This window comes from Scyliorhinus torazame, chromosome 4, assembly GCF_047496885.1.
Source record: "Scyliorhinus torazame isolate Kashiwa2021f chromosome 4, sScyTor2.1, whole genome shotgun sequence".
NCBI lineage: Eukaryota > Metazoa > Chordata > Chondrichthyes > Carcharhiniformes > Scyliorhinidae > Scyliorhinus > Scyliorhinus torazame.
In genome coordinates this window covers 216,559,921-216,582,971 of record NC_092710.1, presented here as the reverse complement: position 1 = coordinate 216,582,971, position 23,051 = coordinate 216,559,921, and the positions used below count along the sequence as shown (strand labels likewise).

The following is a 23,051-nucleotide window of genomic DNA, read 5'->3' as shown; positions in this document are numbered from 1 at the left end:
CAACCGGCGGGGGCGGGATTCACGCCAGCCCCCGGCGATTCTCCGACCCGGCGGGGGGTCGGAGAATGTCGCCCTTGATCTATGAATTATTAAAAATACTCTACTCCTCCAAAGATTGGAGTAAGAATCATGTGTTCTCTCTATGTATTTCTTCGGTGTTTCTTAAAAGTACTCTTGATCCGTAACTTCCACAGATTGGCAATCTCCGTTGGGTGGATGGGAGAGTGGAGGGGGTGTTCATGTCAGGTCAGGGGGGTGGAGCGCAGGGTCATGCCAGCAGAGGGAGAGGGGGTTCATGTTTGGAGGTGGTTTCGTGGGTCCCCTGCGGGATGGGAGGAGGGGGGGGTGGGGGGCAGAACCTTCTGAAGTTAGTGATTTAAATCACTTCAGTCTGATGGTTCCCAGCACAACGCAATTGTCCAGATGAAGTTAGCGCTTCACGGCAATTGCCAGGTAACCCTGACATGGGATCTCCCTAGAGAGATTCCCACTGCATCATAGGGATTCTCCTTAACTGCGACACAGGGGAACTAAAAGTGAAAGGCCATTGTATGAAATAAATATCTTAACAGTGAAAGAAAAGTTTACATATTAGGCTGTTAATTTGCGGCCTACTGCCACCTACCTAAGAATGTAAATGAGCTAAACGATATTTGAGACAATGCCCCAGCCTCACCTTGGAGATGGGCAGGTTGAGGTGGGGAGGGGTGCAATCTTGTGATTTGGTTTAGTTCCTGCTGAATTTATTGGTAGGACCTGATTACTATTTATTTGTCTTCATTTTTTGGTCAATCAGATAGGTAGTTCTTCAGTGACAGGCTCGAGCCGTAGAGCAGAAAGACAAAGGGAGGAATCGGAAAGGAGGGGAGAAGATTGGCAGCTCGAGGGGAGATTGGAAGATGGGGTCAGGAAGAGAATGGAATCCATAGCAGAGTGGAGATTGGAGGTCAGAGAGGAGATCAGAAGGGCTGGTGGGGGAGATTTGAGTATTAAGGCAGATCAGAAGGATTGTGGGAAGGTGGTGCATTTTCTGATCAATGAGACGTTGGCAAAGTAGGTGAACTTGATCAAGCTGGTAAGTGAAAAGACACTTACCTCCTGGATTCAGCAGTCCACATCTCCTTTTATCAGCCTAGCTTCCAGAAGCCCAGGAAACCAAGCTAGCCAGAGTTAATTTAAAATAAGTGAAAACCTTCAGGCAGCACTGTTCAAAGTGCAAACATGAGCAGGTAAATGCAAATATTGGGGAACGGCCTCCGACACCGGAGTGAAATACTCCGGTTTTCACTCCGGCGTCGGGACTTAGTCTCCCGATGGGAGAATTGCCCCATCGTTTCTGTAAAGATATGCCTATACATTCTACATTTTTATGTGAAAACTAACAAATACTTTATGTATTGAACCCATTTTAAGGTTAAGATGAAATAATTATTCACCTTGAGGGAACTATAAACATTCCACCTGCACCTTTTAGCAAGTGTTTGGAAATGCATTGTCTGCAGGATAAATTTTGGAATTGTCAATTCTTATTAGTGCATTCCATACAAAGATTGTCAACTCCACATTTGGAATGATTTACTTTTCAGCATTTATATTAGCTGCTCAAGAAGTCTAAGTGAACACTGATTGGCTAATTTGTTTCTTGTCCCTACAAGTGAAATTGTATAATATGACATGATGCAACTGTATTCCCGCACTTTTGTTAGGAAATCAAAATTTAGAGAGATAAATAGGTGTTTTTATGTAAAATAAGAAATGCTACAATCACATTTAATTTTCCAATCGTGACAGAAACATGGAAGTGAATTTTATGGTCCACTCCTGCTGGGCATTTTAGTGGGGAAATATGTGAGCCCAGTGCCTTTCTGCCCACCCCTGAACTGTTCCCTGTAGTATAGTCAGTGGGTATGGTGCCCAATAGCCCACCCAATTAAGAGGCAGTTAAAGGCCTCATTCTGCTTCTGCCACCATAATATGGTGGAAGGCGGCAAGTGTGTGCAGGCAATTGTTCACCAATTCTACTGATAAAGTGGAAAGGAAGGAGCCAAGTCCTTTGTGGGGGTTCCCTTTGCGCATTGGGGGCACCTCATCAAGATGGTACTCCTTCTTTGTGCTCCCTCCATTGGTCTCCAAAACCTAACCACCAACCTCCTCCTAGGGTGCACGTTCTCCTCCTGCTCAGAAAATCCCAGACTTGTTTGAATCTGGGATTAATGTTGTCTTCTTCGTGGGTCTGCTTATAGTAACAGCAGCAGCCACTGTTGAGTTCTGGCACTGTTCGACTGCAAGACCAGCTGGCTAATCAGATTGACCGGCATCTCTCGGAGTTTGAACTTCCTTCTGAGTTTGCTGAGCTTGTTAAGACCACCTGCTGGGTATTATTGGTAGCACAAGTGGATAGTACTGTGGCTTCACAGCGCCAGGGTCCCAGGTTCGATACCCCGCTGGGTCACTGTCTGGTGGAGTCTGCACATTCTCTCCGTGTCTGCGTGGGTTTCCTCCGGGTGCTCCGGTTTCTTCCCATAGTCCAAAGACGTGCAGGTTAGGCGGATTGGCCATGATAAATTGCCCTTAGTGATCAAAAAGGTGAGATGGGGTTATTGGGTTACGGGGATAGGGTGAAAGTGAGGGTTTAACTGGGTCGGTGCAGACTCGATGGGCCGAATGGCCTCCTTCTGCACTGTATGTTCTATGTTCTATTGCTTTAAAGCCTGTCGGACTTGACTGCCTTTGCTAACAGTAGTCGAGCACCATAAAATTCATCCCAATTTGTTATGTTTTGCATTGTTATTGACTAACTTGATCAAATGAAAACATAATGGTGTCCAAACTGCAATATTACAGCGCCAGGTACTTCAGAGCACATGTTGAAAACTTCTTCCTCTTTATCGAACCTTTGCTATTATATCAGTCATATAGGCGGCACGGTGACACAGTGGTTAGCATTGCTGCATCACCCAAGTTCAATTCCAGCCATGGGTGAGTGTGTGGAGGTTGCACGCTCTCCCTATATATGCATAGGTTTCTTCCGGATGCTCCTGTTTCCTCCCACAGTCCAAAGATGTGCAAGTTAGGTGGGGTTAAGGAGTTAGGGCGGGAGAAAATGGGCCTAGATAGGGTGCTCTTTCAGAGGGTTCTTGCAGATTTGATAGGCTGAATGGCCTCTTTCTGCACTGTAGGGATTCTATGATTCTACAGAACGCATTTAATTCATTGCCAACAAAAACAGTTGTCATTAGATCTCATCATATTAATTTACAATGTAAAGCCATAAATAGTTTAATTACCACTTTTCTAACGGTAATCTAAACTATTTGTTGAATAACTGTAGCTGATGTAAGAAACTGAAATAAAAATATTGTAATTCATGCATGAACCTTACATCACTCATACTGGCAACATTATAAATCTTAGTATATCTGTTAATCTTTCATTTTCTTGCAATCAGTTCACTGAGCTCAATGTATCACATTGTAAAGTGATCTCTCGCAACACCAGTCGTTAAAGCACATCAGTACCTGAGGGGTTAGTGACAGTAACAAGACACACAACACTGACAGGATACATTACTTTCAAAGTCAAAGATTCAGCTTTGGCTCAACTTGTGCATTGTTTTTCCAAGGAGAAGCTGAGAGGATGATTATTTATTTATTTTCTGTATAGTGTATTTTGATTCTAACATGTTGACATATTTTATCAGGGAAATATAGGCAGCAGATTTCAGTTGAATGTGCCATGGGGCAACCTTGTGTTTACTTGCATAACTAGAATTAGGTGGGGTTACTGGGTTACGGGGATGGAGAGGAGGGTCAGTGCAGACTCGATGGGCCAAATGGCCTCCTTCTGTGTTGTAAATTCTATGATGTGGAGATACCGGCGTTGGACTGGGGTGAGCACAGTAAGAAGTTTTACAACACCAGGTCAAAGCTCCGAAAGCTAGTGACATCGAAACAAACCTGTTGGACTTTGACCTGGTGTTGTAATACTTCTTACTGTAAATTCTATGATTCTATGATAATTATGATTTTGCAAGGCATGTTATCTTACAACTTCAAATTCCTTTCTCTGTTTCACTGGGACTGACATTTTTCATAAATAGGGGAAAGTAGGACTTTGCCGTGTGTAAACTGGCTGCCAGGTAAGATCAGAAGAAATGAAATCAGGAGATCATCCAGTCCCTCACTGCACTAAAAACTGGTTTTGAACAATACAGAATATCAGCCTTTGATATCCTGGGTGAAATTCTCCCCCAACGGCGCGATGTCCGCCGACTGGCGCCAAAAACGGCACCAATCAGACGGGCATCGCGCCGGCCCAAAGGTGCGAAATGCTCCGCATCTTTGGGGGCCGAGCCCCAACATTGAGGGGCTAGGCCGGCGCCGGAGGGATTTCCGCCCCGCCAACTGGCGGAAATGGCGTTTGTTGCCCCGCCAGCTGGCGGAAATGGCGTTTGGTGCCCCGCCAGCTGGCGCGGAAATGCGGCGCATGCGCGGGAGCGTCAGTGGCCGCCGACAGTTTCCCACGCATGCGCAGTGGGGAGAGTCTCTTCCGCCTCCGCCATGATGGAGGCCGTGGTGGAGGCGGAAGGGAAAGAGTGCCCCCACGGCACAGGCCCGCCAACGGATCGGTGGGCCTCGATCGCGGGCCAGGCCACCGTGGGGGCACCCCCCGGGGTCAGATCGCCCCGTGCCCCCCCAGGACCCCGGAGCCCCCGCACGCCGCCTGGTCCCGCCGGTAAATACCAGCTTTGATTTACGCCGGCGGGACAGGCGATTTCTGGGCGGGACTTTGAGCGGGGGGTCCCGCCAACCGGCGTGGCCCAATTCCCGCCCCCGCCCAATCTCCGGTACCGGAGACTTCGGCGGGGGCGGGGGCGAGATTCACGGCGGCCAACGGCCATTCTCCGACCCGGCGGGGGGTCGGAGATTGACGCCCCTTATCTGCAGAACAAGCAGAAGAAACACCAGGGGCGAAATTCTCCGGAAACGGCGTGATGTCCGCCGACTGTCGCCCAAAACGGCGCAAATCAGACGGGCATCGCGCCGCCCCAAAGGTGCGGAATGCTCCGCATCTTTGGGGGCCGAGCCCCAACCTTGAGGGGCTAGGTCGGCGCCGGACGAATTTCCGCCCAGCCAGCTGGCGGAAAAGGCCTTTGTTGCCCCGCCAGCTGGCGCGGAAATGACATCTCCGGGCGGCGCATGCGCGGGAGCGTCAGCGGCCGCTGACAGCATTCCCACACATGCGCAGTGGAGGGAGTCTCTTCTGCCTCCGCCATGGTGGAGACCGTGGCGGAGGCGGAAGGGAAAGAGTGCCCCCACGGCACAGGCCCGCCTGCGGATCGGTGGGCCCCGATCATGGGCCAGGCCACCGTGGGGGCACCCCCCGGGGCCAGATCGCACCGCACCCCCCAGGACCCCGGAGCCCACCCGCGCCGCCTTGTCACGCCGGTAAGGTAGGTGGTTTAATTTACGCCGGCGGGACAGGCATTTTAGCGGCGGGACTTCGCGTGGGGGGACCCGCCAACCGGCGCGGCGCGATTCCTGCCCCCACCGAATCTCAGGTAACGGAGTCTTCGGCATCCGGCGGTGGTGGGATTCACGCCAGCCCCCCGCGATTCTCCGACCCGGCGGAGGGTCGGAGAATTTCGCCCCAGGTTTTGAACATATCAGAACATCTCTGAACTAAATGGAACATAGGATGGGATTCTCCCTCCCATGTCACCTGATGGGATGGAGAATTGGACATTGGGGCAAAATTGGGATCGACATTGGGCGCCGACCCGAACATGATGCTTCGACCCCCAGAAGAGGTCCAGGACCACGCGCCAGCAGGAACTGTAAATGAATGCAAATGGGACTTAAAGACAGATCGATTAGCTGTAAGCCATTCATAAATGTCTAGAAGTGGTCTGTGATTGACAGCTTCTACCTGAACCACCTACAGCTTTGATCTTCATCTTCTGCCTTCATAGTACAGTGGCCTAAGTGGTGAAACTCCAATGTTTAAAACATTGACCACATCAAAGAGAGATAAATGCTGTGCAATCACACGCTTGAATGATTAGAATGCACTTAGTGTTTGGAATGCACTTACCTCTCTTTGATGGGGTCTGTGTGGGAGGGTGGTCCTTGGGTGGATTCCTTTGGCCAGGCGGCCCCTGGGCTGGGCCCATATTACTGGGGTCCTTGTGTGGGGTCCCTTTTGTCAGGTGGTCCCTGGGGTGATCCCCCTATTACAGCAGACACTGTGGGGGGGTCTTCCCATTGTAGCGGTTCCTGTGGGAGGTCTCCCTATTAAGAGGGTCCCAATGGGGGGTCTCCCTGTTACACGGGTCCATGTGGGGATCTCCCGGTTGCAGGGGTCCCTGTGGGAAGGTCTCCCTATTACAAGGGTTCCTGAGGGGTCTCCCTATTAAAGGGGCTGAGGGGGGGGTCTCCTATTACAGGTGTCCCTGGAGGGGATCTCCCTATTGTAGGGGTCTTTGGGAAGTACTTCCTATTACAGAAGTCCCTGAAGGGGGCCGGGTCAGGTCACCCCCGAATTTGAGGGTGGGGGGCACCCAGGTAATCATTGGGTACATGGCTGCTGAGATGCAGCAGAGGCGTACTGGAGTTGGCTGTGGGACCTCGCTATTGGGCTCCCCACTCACAATGCTGGCCCATTAGCGGGATTCCCAAGAGAATCCCTTGCATTCCATGTCATGCATAAATTTGTCTTCTTCTCAGAGCTTAGTTTCCCATTTAACTTACTTTGTCAGAAAAATTGGATACATTGCAATCATCTAAATCATTGACAGAGATTGTAAATAGTTGGGCCCAAGCACTAATCCTTACAACGCTCCATCAGTTACACCCTACCACCCCTAAATTGCCCAGTTTATTCTCACTGTCTTTTTCTCTTCCAATCCTGTGAACACTAATTTTGTGTAACAACCTCTTCTGTGGAAACTTTTCAAATGCCTTCTGAAAATGTAAATATACTGCACCCACCACTCCCTTCTTATCTACTGTGCTAGTTGGCCATTCAAAAACTCTGACAGACTTGTCAAACATAGGGAAGAATTGTACATTCCTCAGGGGCAAATACAAAAATAAATTCAAAAAGGCAAATGGAATTCTGGCTTTTATATCTCCAGCATCTTAATACAAAGTCCTGTTTCAGCTATACAAAGCCCTGATTAAATCAGACCTAGAGTACTGTGTTGAGTTCTGGGCATCACAACTTAGATGTGATATTGGCTTTGGAGGGAATGCAGCATAGATGTACCGGAATAATGCCTAGACGTAAAGGGCTAAATTACAAGGAAAGATTACATAAATTAGAGTTGCTTTCCCTGGAATTTGATTAAAGTTTTTGAGATATTAGGAGGAACTGGTACGGTTGTTGGAAATAAACTATTTCATCTGGCTGGGGAATCTAGAACTAGAGGTCTTACCTTAAAATTAAAATTAGGTATTTCAGAAACAAGTTAGGAAACACGCTCTCCATGCAAAGGGTAGTAGAAATTTGAACTCTTCCACAAGTAGCAGTTGATACATATGAACATATGAATTAGGAGGAGTAGGTCACTCAGCCCCTCGAGTCTGCTTCGCCATTCAATCAGGTCATCGCTGATCTGATTGTAAGTTCCCCCTAGCAAGGACAATTTTTCACCCCCTTGTTTATCAAGAATTCATCTACCTCTGACTTAAAATTATTCAAAGTCCCTGCTTCCATTGCCTTCTGAGAACGGGAGTTCCAAAGACTCACAAGCCTCTGAGAGAAAAAGAATTCTCCTCACCTCTGTCTTAAATGGGCGTCCTCCTATTTTTAAACAGTGACCCCGAGTTCTAGGTTCTCCCACATGAGGAAGCATCCTCCCAACGTCCACCCTGTCAAGACCGTCAGAGTCTTAAAGGTTTCAATCAAGTTGTCGTTTACACTTCTAAACGCCAGTGGACACAAGCCTAGCTTTCCAACCTTTTCACATAAGACAACCACTCATTCTGGTGTTAGTCTGGTAATCCTTTTCTGAACTGCTTCTAACACATTTACATCCTTCCTTAAAGAAGGAGACCAATACTGTACACAGAACTTCAAATATGGTCTCACTGTTGTCAAGTATGACTGAAGCACAGGTTCCCTACTTTTATATTCAATTCCCCTCGCAATGAATTATAACATTCTATTAGCTTCCCTAATTACTTGCTGTACCAACATGCTAACAGTTTGTTTTTCATGTACTTGGGCACCCACTTTCCTTTTGAATCTCTGAACAAACTCTCACAATTTAGATCATTTTTTTTGTTTAAAATGTAGAATACCCAATTCTTTTTTTTCCAATTAAGGGGCAATTTAGCGTCCCAATTCACCTACCCTGCACATCTTTTTTGTGGGGATTTGTGAGGGTGAAACCCATGCAGACACAGGGAGAATGTGCAAACTCCACATGGACAGTGACCTGGGACTGGGATCGAACCCGGGTCCTAGGTGCCACAAGGCAGCAGTGCTAACCACTGTGCCACCATGCCATTTAGATAATAAGCTTATTTTTTATTCTTCCTGCCAAAATAGATACTTTCCCATTTTCCCACATAGCACGCCATTAGCAAGATCTTTGTCCAGTCGCTTAAACTGTCTATATCTCTTTGTGGCCTCCTTATGTTCTCTTCACAGTATACTTTCCTACCTATTTTCATGTCATCAGCAAATTTTGCAAGAATATCTTCGGTCTCTTCATTCAAGTCATTTATATAAATTATAAATTGCTGAGGTCCCTGCAATGATCCTTGTGGCACACCTTCGCTACATCTTGCCAATCAGAAAAATTGTTAATTGTAAATCTCAGATTGTTAGATTTCTGTTTACCAACAGTTTGAGCTATTCCACAGATCAGTTATGGTTTCACTGAGTAGTGGAACCGACTTGAGGGCTCAATGACCTATGTTCCTCTGCATTAACAGAAAGCAAAACCATTAAAAGTTTTTTTGCGCTGGGTACACTGCTTTTTACAATTATTGAAATACTATAGTTAGGTAATAGCTCAGTAACTTCATCAGTCTTTGTCTTGCCAATTTTTTTTCACTTTTTATGATGTTACGTTACCTTTGACTTTGCACACAGTAACACCAGCCAAAAATAATTCTTCTTCAGTACACCAAAGTCACCCACACAGTCTGAAATGTTTGAAAATGCAGCAATGGTAATTTGAAAGGCTCCTTAGTTCATATTTGAAATGTTCTACAAAGTATGGAAATGCCATTGATATGAAACCTGTAATAATAATAATCTTTAGTAGTGTCACAAATAAGCTTACATTAACACTGCAATGAAGTTACTGTGAAAATCCCCTAGTCGTCGCACTCCGGCACCTGTTCGGATATACTGAAGGAGAATTCAGAATGTCCAATTCACCTAACAAGCACGTCTTTTTGAATTTGTGGAGGAAACCCATGCAGACACGGGAGAACGTGCAGACTCTGCACAGACAGTGACCCAAGCCAGGAATTGAACCCAGGCTCCTGGCGCTGTGAAGCAACAGTGCTAACCATTGTGCTACCATGCCGCCCACATATTGCAATGCAGGCTTTTATTTATTTGTATCCACAGATAAAATCTTAGGAACTGATTATGTTTAAACAGTAATTTATTCCTTTCATTTTTACACATAAATAACAGGAGATCTGCCTTTGACGTTATATTGACATTCTGATATTTAATTGACCTGTACTGTCACTGTTATTTATTCTATCATTAGGTTTTATTTAAATGGTTTGTATGTTAATAGCATCTACTCTCCAGTGTTCTTAAAAACATACAACGTTCAACGTTAAATCTCAAAAACGGCCTTCAATATCATGTTCAGGAAGTGATCCTTCAGCAATATATTTTTTAACACTAGAACCCAATTTGTGCGAAGATATCTAACTTCACGGATGGTAGCTGGGGTGAAATAATTGATTAAAGGTTTGATAATATTTTGAATTCTCCTCTTATTCCTCTCAATATTAACAAAAGGAATAAAGCTTATTTAATCTTCTGTGAAAAAAACAAAATTCTTTCTGAGGTTTTCCAAAAACTTAAAAGGTTTAGAAATTACCACCATTGTCTAAAGGTACTTATTGGATTTATGTTCTAATTTTTTTAAAATAAGAACATGCTGTTGCTTTGTCAAGTCGTATACATTAACCATTTGACTATAAGCATTCTGGAAACATATTGGAAATCATTCAATATGTTGTTGGCAGACTACAAGTTAATTATTTATAGATCATTTCCATAATTGGAGAGGAAGATTGGTTTGATTATTTTTGGACAAACCAGCAATGGTGGATTAGGTTCAATTTCCTAAATTGTAGTTGGAGCTAGATGTATTTTCAAACATTCCAGACAATAAAGCAGTCAAAGCTGTTTCAACACCACCGCTGCATGCAGTATGTCTTTACCAGGTGGCAAACAGGGCTCATCACAGTACAGAGAATAGGCGGGGTCTATGTCAGCTTTAGAAACCAGGATGACAACGAGATGAAGTGGTAGCATGATCGATTGAGAAAGGAGGGAAAAGCATTAAAAGTAATGAGGACCCAGGAATGACTCACCATCATTGAAATTCAGAAAAAAAACGTTCATCATTTCAGTAAAAGATGACAGTTCACATTAGGAAATTGCTGCATTGCAAAGTGTTTGGGATTTGAACAGATCGTCGGTTATAACCAACTAGAGGACGTTCTTTTACAGTCGTTAAAAAACACAACCCGTGCAGTAATACGTTCTCAATTTCTAATTTTTTGTCTTGAAAAAGGAAATTGCATGCAGAGTTAATTTGTATGTCGGATTACATAGTGGAGCACGGTTGTCATCTGGCCTGTTTTGAACAAGCCAGGCAAAGTTTTGTGTAGGCTGCTTTAAAATGTGCACAAGGTACCTTCCGACCTATTCCCGAAGTGGAACCTCAGCTACTAAATGCACAAATCAGAGAATTGTACGGTTGGAATTTGCAATACTGGCTCTTGATGACTCAAAATGACCTCACAGGCAAAAAGACAGACGCCCTTCTTTTGCATGATGTGTAGGCAGTAGCAAAGCAGATATTCCCACCCCTGTCATAAGCGTAACCCTGTTCCTAAAATATCTTTCTGACTTTTAAACCAGTGGAAAGGTGTCAATGCAAGACTTTACAGCAGAAGGGAAAGGTTGACATGTCATATTGATAACAATAGGCAAACAAACGTAGAGGTGAAGTATCCAGTATGTAAAAAGTCTCGGTTATCCTGATTTCTCACCATACTAAAATAGTTGGACAATGGAAAAATCCAGAGATGTGTTTCAAAAGTGAATTGTGTATCATGGTAACAGGGACGCATATGGATGTGGAAACTTTGCAGCAAAATTGTGAATTGAGAACTACATTTAAATAAATAATTTGCTTTTAGAAGCCACACAGATTTTATTTTTGTTCTTGAAATGAAGTCGTTTTTATAGGCTACGTTGCAAACGAGCAGCACATTATCAACTTGGAGCATCGTCATACTAATTAATGAAGAAATTAATGTAATATTCCATGCTCAAACGAAAGCCTGGGTTGGAAGGGAAAATATCCCAATCCCCTATTCACTTCTAGTCATGAAAGATTGCCATTGAATTTAACCTTAGTGATGAGTACCATCCCTCCTCAATTCTTTCTCCATCGAGTAAACTCCTAAATCCCTGCCGCATTGTGAAGATTTGTATAACAAAGCACGAAGTTGTAATATTTACTGAAGATTAATAATGCTTCTGTCACTCAGTAACACTTGTACATTTCAGATGATTGAATTTTCAAGGAACAAACATGAACCCCCACCCATTAACCAAGTAAAAGGTGTTTAATTGTGGCAAGCAAACTTTTCAGTGCAATCTATTTCGATTGTTTTTTTCTACTGCGTAGTTCCAAATGTGATGTAAAATATCAGAGTACGTACTATACAATCGAAAAGCAATATGAATATGCATAGCTTGTCATGACAAATGCACTCTGATATTTTGTATCATTGGAGGAGTGAAATAACAACCTATTTGGTGTCATGAATGTGATAGTTGCAAAACCCCAATTTGTTCTGGATACAAAAACAGGATTGCTTAGATATCAATATGTTATTGTTTCAGTCATTATTATTTTCAATCTTGCACAGCACCTCAGATAAGCAGTTAAAATCACCAATGTGTAACCTAATTAACTATTAGTTATTTTGGGTGTCTTTAAAACGCATTTAAGCACATTAAGTTATGAAATTAAACGCATTGGGCGCGATTCTCCACTCCCACGCTGGTTGGGAGAATCGCCTGGACCGTCAAAATTTCCGGGGACGCCAGTCCAACGCCCTCCCACGATTCTCCCAAGCGGCAGGAACGGCCCGGTCGAGTTTCGTGGGCCGCAGGCCGGAGAATCGCCGGAGACACCGAAAATGGGAATTCTCCGGCACCCCCGCTATTCTGAGGCCTGGATGGGCTGAGCGGCCAGGCCAAAACGGCGAGTTCCCCCGGCGCCGTCCACACCTGGTCGCTGCAGTCGTGAGCGGTGCGTGAATGCTGGGGGGGCGGCCTGTGGGGGGGGCGAGGGGGGATCCTGCACCGGGCTTTACCTGGAATGTGGGGTGGCCCGCGATCGGTGCCCACCGATCGTCGGGCCGTCCTCTCTGAAGGAGGACCTCCTTCCTTCCGCGGCCCCGCAAGATCCATCCCCCATCTTCTTGCGGGGCGGACTTAGAGAGGACGGCAACCACGCATGCGCGGATGACGCCCGTTATGCGGCGCCGGCCGCATCATCTATGCGGCGCCGCATCATCTATGCGGCGCCGCTTTTACGCGGGCGACAAGGCCTGGCGCGTGTAGATGACGCGGCCCCGATACTGGCCCATTGTCAGGGCCTGAATCGGTTGGGACCGGGGCCGTTCCGCGCCATCGTGAACCTCGACGGCGTTCACGACGGCGCGGCCACTTCGGCGTGGGAGTGGAGAACCGCGCCCATTGTATTTTATAAATAAATTGCTGACCCAGCTAAGATGTAAATAGAAAAATGTAAATGAGTATAACAACTTCTCTCAAACTCCTATTAGGTGGAATCTATAAAGCCAGTTGTATGATTAGCAACATGCCCTGTAAAGCAGCATTTCTTGATAGCTGTATAAATTGTTTTAATTATACTACTAACTTCCATCACAACTCACATTATAAGAGCTCAGAAATAATTTAATGGCAATGTTAATTGAAGCGCAGAATGCATAGTGTTAATTAGAAAAGCCTTACAATTGCCAACTTGATCACCATCCCAACCACATTCCCTATAAGCAGAGGAATGCAATCCTGAATTTGGCCTCAGATACCCTCGGTTGCAACATGGGGAAAGATTGACCTTTTTTCTGAGAACACTAAGAATTTTTATCTAATAAAATCAGCTCAGAATCAGAATACAAAGTGGATCATTTCTGGAGTGGGAGAATAATTTTAATTTGTAAAAAATCTCTCCAGCATACATACCCTATTTAGAGCAAGGCCTTGACATTCAAATATGCATAATGCATGCATCTTAAATAATTGTTGTTAAATAGCAGAGAAGGAATCACATTTTATTAATATGTATGGGATGTGGAAGCAGGGGTCATCATCTAGTATGCTGAAGCCTAAAAATCAGAAGGGAGTTCATTGATTTAAAAACAAAGAATACTTATTGAATTATAAATCCCACTTACAGTTTGAAGATTTCCTTGTGAAGTACAATGAACAGAAATTGGAATTATATCAGATTAAAGGTAAAGTGGATTTTCCTAATTAACCCATCTGCCACGTTTGTCAGATTTTACACTGCAGAATGACTGTCAATTTTGTCACCCATATTTAAATAGCTCGTATTACTCAACGTGCTAAACTATATTTACAAAATTTAACAGATTTAAAATTAACTTGGCTATGCTCCAACAAATCCTGAGGTTTCCACCTGCTGGATGTGCTATTTTAATGTAGTTTCAGGCCACAAACACGTCTACTAAAGTTACTTCCTTATTTGGAAGGAAGAGATAGGTTGAGTTTTACTGTAAAGTTACACCATTGAGGTACCAAGGAGCCAAATTATTCGTATCTGCTGGCTATTTCAGCCAATTGTTGGAAATGTTTCCTAAGTCATGGAATTTGCACAAAAAACTATGATGTCCCACAGTTATTTCATGACAAAAATAGACTAATTAAATGGAGAAATGTGTTGATCATTTATTTTCCAAGGTTCTTACCAACAGGAAAATGGGCAATTAAACTTTATTATTCAGGCATGTTTGGAAGGAATTTCATTGTCTGCCACTGAGCACTGTGTCCAGAGCAGCAAAAAATAAATAGCTGCAGCAATTTGCAAGTTAGTTAATTATGGATAAAGACAGTCATTTACCAATCATATTTCAATCACCCAGAGAGATTCTTAGATTCCCTACTGAAGCATGAATTATCTTTGAAATTATTCTTGTGGTTTTGGCACCTCTTCTCCATCCGGACCGTTATACCATATGTTGTATGTGTCCTGAATGGCCTTTTATTTATTTGAACCTATGTTCAGGGAAACCATTATTCTGGGTTAACTTTAAAATTATTAACAGGTGCCAGATCAGCTCTCAGATGCCTCTGCCAAGATTCTTCAGTACTTCTTCCGAACTTAGATCCCTGCTATTCTGCTAGATCCTTGAAGCTCTTTCCTGCACTACCCTGGTACTTAACTGTATCTACTGTTTTTGTTATTCAGAGACAAAGAACATGCGTGATAAGAGTTGTCAGAATAAATGGGAGAAGCAACAACAACTTATATTTATATAGCAGCCTTAATGTAACGCACTTCACAGGAACAAAGTATGACACCGAACCACATTCTAGGTCAGATGACCAAAAGCTTGATCAAAGAGGTAGGTTTCAGGGATTATCTTAAAGAAGGAAAGCAAGGTAGAGAGGCAGAGAGTTGTAGAGAGCATATTCCAGTGCTTGGAGCCTAGGCAACTGAAAGCATAACTACCACGATGGAGCAATTGTGAGACTGAGAATGCAGAAGTGGAGGAGGGCAGATATCTGAGAGTTGTGTGGCTGGATGAGATTACAGAGATAGGAAGGGGCCAGACCTTGGGAGGCATATGAAAGCAAGGATGAGAATTTTCAAATCAAGATGTCGCTTGACCAGGAGATAATGTAAGTCGGTGAGCACAGGGGAATGGAACTTTCAGCAAGTTCAAACATGGGCAGAAGAAGGGTACTGAGTGTTCAGAGTTTGTTGCTGCCATCATGTATATTTATAACTTCCATAAACGACCTGGATTCATAAAGTCAAAATGTAAAGAAGTAATATTCGCAACTTAGGCAAAACTTAGGAAGTTTGATGGAATTGGTTGTTCCTCTGAATTGGTTGGATGTACTTTACATTGAATCTACCAAGATTCAGATATTTCAGATAAATACTTAGTTATTTAACCCTAACACTTCTGGAGAAGGCATAGGATGTATGTTTTCTTTATGCATGAAGAATTCTACGCTCATGTAAGTTATTTTGGCCACTTACATATCTTGCCTAACTCATTCTGTTATTTCTGACCTGCCTCTTCCAATTTCATTGGCATTTCCAGTTATTTATATAAATACAATTTATTCCTACAAACTGATGCCCCACCTGTGCCTTTCTGTATCCTTCTAACCTTTCTTCAATTTGTACAAAGTAGAATGTTCACCATCTTACAGATATTGCCTTGATAACAGATCCAGTCAGTCATCTACTTGCCTGAGTAAAGAATCTCAATGACGACAGTCCCTTCATGACCTGCAAGCTGTCTTGGTTCAGCTTTCTCCCCCTGATTCTCTAACTATTCTTTCTCTGGAATGCAATTATCCTCTGTAATGTTGAAGAGTGCCTGGTATCTGTTTGCTAGTGTGACCTCCTGGACAGCTTCCCAGAATTTATAGCTTTGCCGCTTCTATTATCACGCTTATTCCCTCCTGTAGCCCCATTTTTGAGGCTCGTTTCAGCATTTTCCTGTCTTTCATGGTAATGCTGTTCCTGATTGTTCTTGTATCCAGCTCAAACCCCGAAAGGTGCACGCTTGATTTATAATGTTAGTCTGGCATATCACTCATCTGAGATAATTAATTTACTCAGTCTAACGTTGTTCGCCTGCCTGCAGAACATCCTTTCTGCATGCTATTATAAGTTCTGTACTTTGTTTCCTAAAGGTCATATATCTTACTTTAGGTTTTTGTACATCTAGCTGTTCTGTTTATAAACATCCACAAGAAACACACATCTTTTCCATTTTTTTTCTAATATCTTGGCTGTTTTCCACATTTGTCATATTTCTCTTCCTGGTCACTTTTAATTTTACATTTTTTAAATTTCGGGCATTCCCTTTTGATGTGACTTATTTCTGATCATGCTTTTAATTATTATTTGCCTTGTTTGTTCTGTTTTGCTTTGAACTGTCTAGTGTTCCCTTCGGTGTTCTGTTTGTAATAAATCTGTCTGTTAGATTTCTTTGCTTTTGTGGTTCCTTGTTTTTTCCCCTCCCTTTGCTTCACCTGCTCACTTAGATGTTGTGTTGAGCCATTCTCCGAGGCTTGGGAGTGTTTAACTTATATTTGTGATTTTTTTTTCTGCAATGTTGATTGCTTCTAATGGAGACTTAGCTCATCCTAAAGTTTAAAGGTCTCTAGCTTCCCTCTTCTTTGATGTATTAGGATTAGTAATTTCTGATCATTAGAAATCTCTAATGTTACAGCCATCCAATGATCAGAGTGATCACCTCCTCACTTACCCTGACCCATCCATCAGGCCCAGTGGTTTGCTTCAGGAAGAGGTGGATTACCCTTAGCCCACCGCTTCAAGCTAGCAATACACTTCTACAAATTGTTGGTTTCTATGAATCTTCTTTCAATATCAGTGAATGTCATGACCAGAGTATCGAAGTCAAATGCTTTACTTTGGGCTCATTAACTGTTCACATGATGAAGAAGCTTAATAGTCACTCTGAGTTGTACTGATGGATCTTCTCCTCAGCTGCCCAGATAGTGGAAACATTGGGCGCGATCAAACTGCCATGCCGCGCCTGACTCGGTGATGCAACAAGGCTATTAAATCTCGGGAGAGGCCTCTCGTGGGATTTGCGATGCTCGGAACGCCTCACGGGATATCATGAGATGTCATGATCTGGATCTCACTCTCACTGGGCGTGATCCCGATTTACATATTTAAATGAGCAGTCAGGCTCACTTAAATATGTAGCCACTGGATTCTATCAGGGCCTGCACCTGGGAGACCTCGCCACGGCGCTGTTTAGCACTGGTCCACAAGTTAGATGTGAAATATAAGCGGGATCTAGCAATGCCTATCACCCTAATAATACCTGAAATGAACTGCTAGCATGCCTAGTCTATTCCCTTGTACTGAAATTATAGCGGACAGGATAGCTGACAGTGCATTTTTGGGAATAAGACTCAGGTTGCATTACCAGTGAGTGCCAGAGGTCACGCATTCTTACTGAACTGCACAATATCTCGTTTAAGACACTCCTTAAAACCTATCTCTTTGGCCAAACCTTTGATCAACAGCCCTAATATCTCCTTATGTGGATAGGTGTCATATTCTGTTTTTTAATGCCCCTGTGAAGAGCCTTGGGACTTCTTTTTCCTTTTAAAAAATATTTTTATTCTCCTTTTTCACATTTTCTCCCAAATTTACACCCAACAATAACCAATAATCAGTAACGAATGCAATGTCATTCCCCATATCAATAACAACAATCCCATCCTCCCACCAAACCCCCTAACATTAATCCTCATCTTAACAGAAACAAATGACAAAAAAGAATTAGGAATCACCCATAGTCACCATTAACACATACAGTCCCCCTCCCCTAACCTCCCAACCCCCCGCTAATGTTCGATGTAATCCAATTCTCGAAAGTGCATAATGAATAACGCCCATGAATTGTAGAACCCCTCCATCCTTCCCCTCAGTTCAAATTTGACCTTTTCAAGAGTCAAGAATTCCAGGAGGACCCCTGCCACGACAGGGCATAGGGTGGAGAGGTTGATCTCCACCCTAAAGGATCTGCCTTCGGGCGATCAATGAGACGAAGGCGACAACATCTGCCTCCATGTCCGTTTCCAACCCCGGCTGGTCCAACACCCCGAATATGGCCTCCCGAGGGCCCGGGTCCAGTTTCACGTGCACCACTTTAGAGATTACTTTAAAAACCTCCTTCCAGTAATCCTCCAGTTTTCGACAGGACCAAAACATATGAATGTGGTTTGTGGGGGCCCCCCCCTGCAATGTTCACACACATTACCCTCTCAAAGAGCCGGCTCATCCTCGCCCTTGTAAGGTGTGCTCTATACACCACCTTCAGCTGTATCAGCCCCAACCTCACACACGAGGTGGAGGAGTTCACCCTCCGGACCACCTCACATCAGAACCCCTCCTCCATACCCTCTCCCATCTCTTCCTCCCACTTTGCCTTGATCCCTTCCAGCAGTGCCTTCTCCTCTTCCAAAATGGCCCCATAAACCACCGATACTACCCCCTTCTCCAGTCCCCCTGTCGTCAGCACCTCCTCCAGCAATGTGGAAGCCGGCTCTACTGGGAAGTTCTGTATCTCCTTTCTGGCAAAGTCTCGAACCTCTTGTATCTAAATATTTCCCCCTGCTCCAGCCCATACTTCGCTCCCAGCTCCTTCAATCCTGCAAACCGACCCCCAAGAAACAAATCTTTTAGTGTCCTAATTCCTTTCTCCTCCCATCTCCGGAAATTTCCATCCCACTTCCCTGGCTCAAATCTATGAGGCCAGATTGTCCACTCCCGCGCCAGTTGGGAGAATCGCCTGGGCCGACAAAATTTCCAGGGACGCCGGTCCGACGCCCTCCCGCGATTCCCCCAAGCGGCGGGAACGGTCCCGTCGTGTTCCGCGGGCCGCAGGCCGGAGAATCGCCGGAGACATCCAAAATGGCGATTCTCCAGCACCCCCGCTATTCTCAGGCCCGGATAGGCCGAGCGGCCAGGCCAAAACGGCAGGTTTCCCCCGGCGCCGACAACACCTGGTCGCTGCCATCGGGAACAGCGCGGGAACGCTGAGGGGGGGGGGGGGCGGCCTGCCGGGGGGGGGGGGGATCCTGCACCGGGGGTACCTCAAATGTGGCATGGCCCGCGATCGGTGCCCACCCATCGTCGGGCCGTCCTCTCTGAAGGAGGACCTCCTTCCTTCCGCGGCCCCGCAAGATCCGTCCGCCATCTTCTTGCGGGGCGGACTCAGAGAGGACGGCAACCACGCATGCGCGGGTTGCCGCTGGCCAACCCGCGCATGCGCGGGTGACGGCAGTTATGCGGCGCAAGACGCGTCATCTATGCGGCGCCGCCTTTACGCGGCGACAAGGCCTGCCGCGTGTAGATGCGCGGCCCCGATCCTAGCCCATTGTCGGGGCCTGAATCAGTCGGGATAGGGGCCATTTCGCGCCGTCGTTAACCTCGACGGCGTTCACAACGGCGTGGGCATTTCGGCGTGGGAGTGGAGAGTTCCGCCCATGGTTTCCCCCGAATCGGCATTTCCCTTGACCCTGCCCCCAACCCGAAGTGCTGGCGAAATTGCCTCCAAATTCTCAACGAAGCTATTATTACCAGACTCCCTGAGCATTTCCTCAGGGCCGTTGGGAGCGGCGCTGTTGCTAGTGCCTTCAATCCCGACCCCCTACACAAACTCTCCTCTATTCTAACCCATTGGGAGTCAACCCCTCTGACCCAGCTCTGCACCTTCTCCACATTCCCCGCCCAGTAATAATACATCAGGTTCGGAAGACCCAAACCCCCTGCCTGCCTTCCTCTCTGTAGTAGCACCTTTCCAATTCTAGCCCCTCTCTGTAGTAGCACCTTTCTAATTCTGGCCGAGCCTTGGGACTTCTTATTATATTATAGGCTTTATATAAATATAAGTTTTTAATGCTGTTGCTGTAAATGTAAGTAAGTCTCAGGTAGAATGCCTCCTCTCAAACCATAGCAGGTATTATAATATTTTACAAAACTATACCTTTGAAGCAAAAGTGTTTAATTTTAATTCAAAATAATCAAAACAGTCTTTTTGTGTTGTGAATACCTGTAGTTTGAAAAAGTGAAGATTATTTTTCGAATTGAAGGATCATCATTGAAAATGTATTAACAGGTTGAAGCATAAACCACAATGCACAAGATAGCCACCTTTTTAAATCCAGATCAGTTTAATTGTTACAATAAAACGTTTACATCTGAAGATTTTTCTTCATGGGTTGAGGGGGGAGCTATTTATGCCATTGCATCAGCCACCTAGTGAAACCTCCGATCCAGTGTTATAATATTCATCACCACTATTTTCAGTTTTGCTCTTTTATGATAAATAAAATGTTTCAAATACTTTCAATGAAACAGAGGGCTGATTTCCCAACTTTGTGCCCCTGCAGAAAGCTTCACATGTCAAAAGTACAGGTCACAAATTTTGGTGGGAATTTTGACATTATTTTGTATGTTCGAAAAATTGCCTGGAGTGCTAATTTGAATTCTGAATATGCACTGTCAGCAGGTCAACACTATAGAATTGGAAAATTGTTCTCTTCATTGAGCATCTTGTAATCTCTTCCTCAGTACTGAAAATATTCATCTCAATATCAAGAATGGAAACACTGAGCTGTGTGGCTAACTTTACCTTCTTTGGTGCTACAGTCGATTCTAGATTTCTCATCTATTTAAAGTCATCTTCTCAGTGTTAAACAAAAATAGTTATTCACCACCTTGAACAATGCTTAAAGACATTGAAGTCATCGTGTATAATAATATGCAACAATCAAATTACATTCGAACTATTCTATTCTGGCAGTTTATCTGTAAACAAAAAGTAATTCTTCTTGTGGATTGCATTACATACCAACAAGGTTCTTGTAGTCCATCAAGTCGAACATCACAATGGCCACTGCTGACCAGGTTACAATCAAAGCCACGACAAGGAACCATGCTGCTGGAGAGCTGAAAGTTGTAGCAAGATCATCAGAGACAGATTTTTTCGGTACCTTTGCCAGAGGTGTTGGGCCAACTCCATTCTTATTATCAAATGTGGTGGTGGTTGCTGGGTAACCTGGATAATTATTATCATGAACAAGGTTAGAATTCAGTATCTTCAAAAAGAATATGACAAGATATATACAAATTACAATGTTATATCATTGCAGAGTTTAGAAAACTCCAAAGTATATCATGGAGTCTACCCGACCTACAACTGTTTATTGATTTTGGTTATGATGAGCACAAGAGCCGACCCTACAGGTGTTATTTAACTGAGGTCTTAGGCGCTTTTAATCAAAAAACAAGCTTTATTCTACAAAATTAGTTAACATTTTTATAAACACACACAGTAAGCATTTTTATCAACTACAAACATAAATACCCCACACAGCTACAGTAATCTATGTATAATCCTTAATGAATCCCCCCTTAACTGTTCCAATTTAATAACAAGATCCCATAAACCAGAAACCCCTTTTCAGAGGTGTGGCCCAGCACACAGCACTGAAGACTTGGGGCGCAATTCTCCCATCGGGAGACTAAGTCCCGACGCCGAAGTGAAAACCGGAGTGTTTCACTCAGGCGTCGGAGGCCACTCCCAGCCCCCTATTTTCCCGCCCCCGGGGGGCTAGTAGCGGCGTTGTGTCATTTACATGCGCCGGGCCTTGGCACTGCGTAAAAGCGGCACCGCGTAAATGACACGGCCAGCACCGCGTAAATGACGTCAACCACGCATGCGCAGGTTGGCCGGTGCCATCCCGCGCATGCGTGGTTGCTGTCCTCCCCAAGGCCGCCACCGCGTAAATGACATCAACCACGCATGCGCAGGTTGGCCGGTGCCATTCCGCGCATGCATGGTTGCTGTCCTCCCCAAGGCCGCCCCGCAAGAAGATGTCGGATGGATCTTGCGGGGCGGTGGAGGAAAAGAGGCCCTCCTTCAGAGAGGCTGGCCCGCTGATCGGTGGGCACCGATCGCGGCCCAGACCCCTTTTGAGGCCGCCCCCGGTGTAGGAACCCCCCTCCAGCCCCCCACAGGCCGCCCCCCCAGCGTTCCCACGCTGTTCCCGTCGGCAGCGACCAGGTGTGGACGGCGGGATGCCGTCATGTTGGGCAGGCCGTTCGGCCCATCTGGGCCGGAGAATCGCCGCTCACCATTTGTAACGGGCGAGCGGCGATTCTCCCAGCGGCCAGCCGTGATTCTCGCCGTGCCGGTTTGAGGGGAGTGGGAGAATCGCGTGCGGGTGCCGGGGCAGCATGGCGGGACTCATGCGCGCCCCGGCGATTCTCCCACCGCCGCGGCCTGGGGGGGGGGTGAATTCCGCCCATGGTATGGATACTCTTGTTTCCTTTCCAAAACAGCAGGTTTGAATTCCTTCCAGAAAGCAAGTATCTCTTTTCAAGTTATCATGCAGTCTGGAAACAGTTTTTAAAATGAAGATAGAGAGACAGGCCAAGATACTTCTCTGTCTGAGTACAGCAGTCAAATGTGAAAACGAAAGCAAAAAACTTAGTGCCACAGCCAGTTCTCAACTCAAAAACAAAGGTAAAAACTCAGCCTCAGCCCAGCTCCACCCCCCCAATGACATCACTGAAGCCATGTGATAAGACAAAAACATTTCTTAAAGGGACATTGCTATGATAGGCATTAAAGTGAGTTTTTCAAAACTTACGATTCTATTTTCCTGTGAGCGGAAGGAATTGCTGTATGTGTGTCTGAATTGATATAAGTAATAATAAAGATGTCTCAAGTATTATAACAGCACAGGTCAAGGGAAAAACCAGCAGGCAAGGGGTTAATATGTTGGACCTGAAAGAAAAGTCACCTTCACTGGAGATAATTCAATCATCTCACAGCGCATTAGTATAAGAAAGGGGAACCACGTCATGGCTTCAGCCTGTCTGTAAGGGATTCATTGTCCAGCCCAGTGCAAGGGATAAAAACACATTAATACCCCATCCAGAAGTTAAACATGTTGAACAGAATCCAGGAGGTTGTAAAGAAGCA

The 23,051-nt window shown here is 45.1% G+C and overlaps 1 protein-coding gene across 1 annotated transcript in view; it reads right to left on the bottom strand.

Moving 5' to 3' along the window:
* LOC140411474 (triadin-like) overlaps positions 1-23,051 on the bottom strand; it is a 134,015-nt gene that overhangs the window by 32,521 nt on the left and 78,443 nt on the right. The window contains exons 2-3 of the mRNA XM_072500571.1: positions 20,913-21,119; positions 10,425-10,478 (exon numbers count right to left, since the gene is read on the bottom strand). Of these exons, the coding sequence (XP_072356672.1) occupies positions 10,425-10,478; positions 20,913-21,119 (261 nt within the window). The remainder of the gene's footprint in view (positions 1-10,424; positions 10,479-20,912; positions 21,120-23,051) is intronic.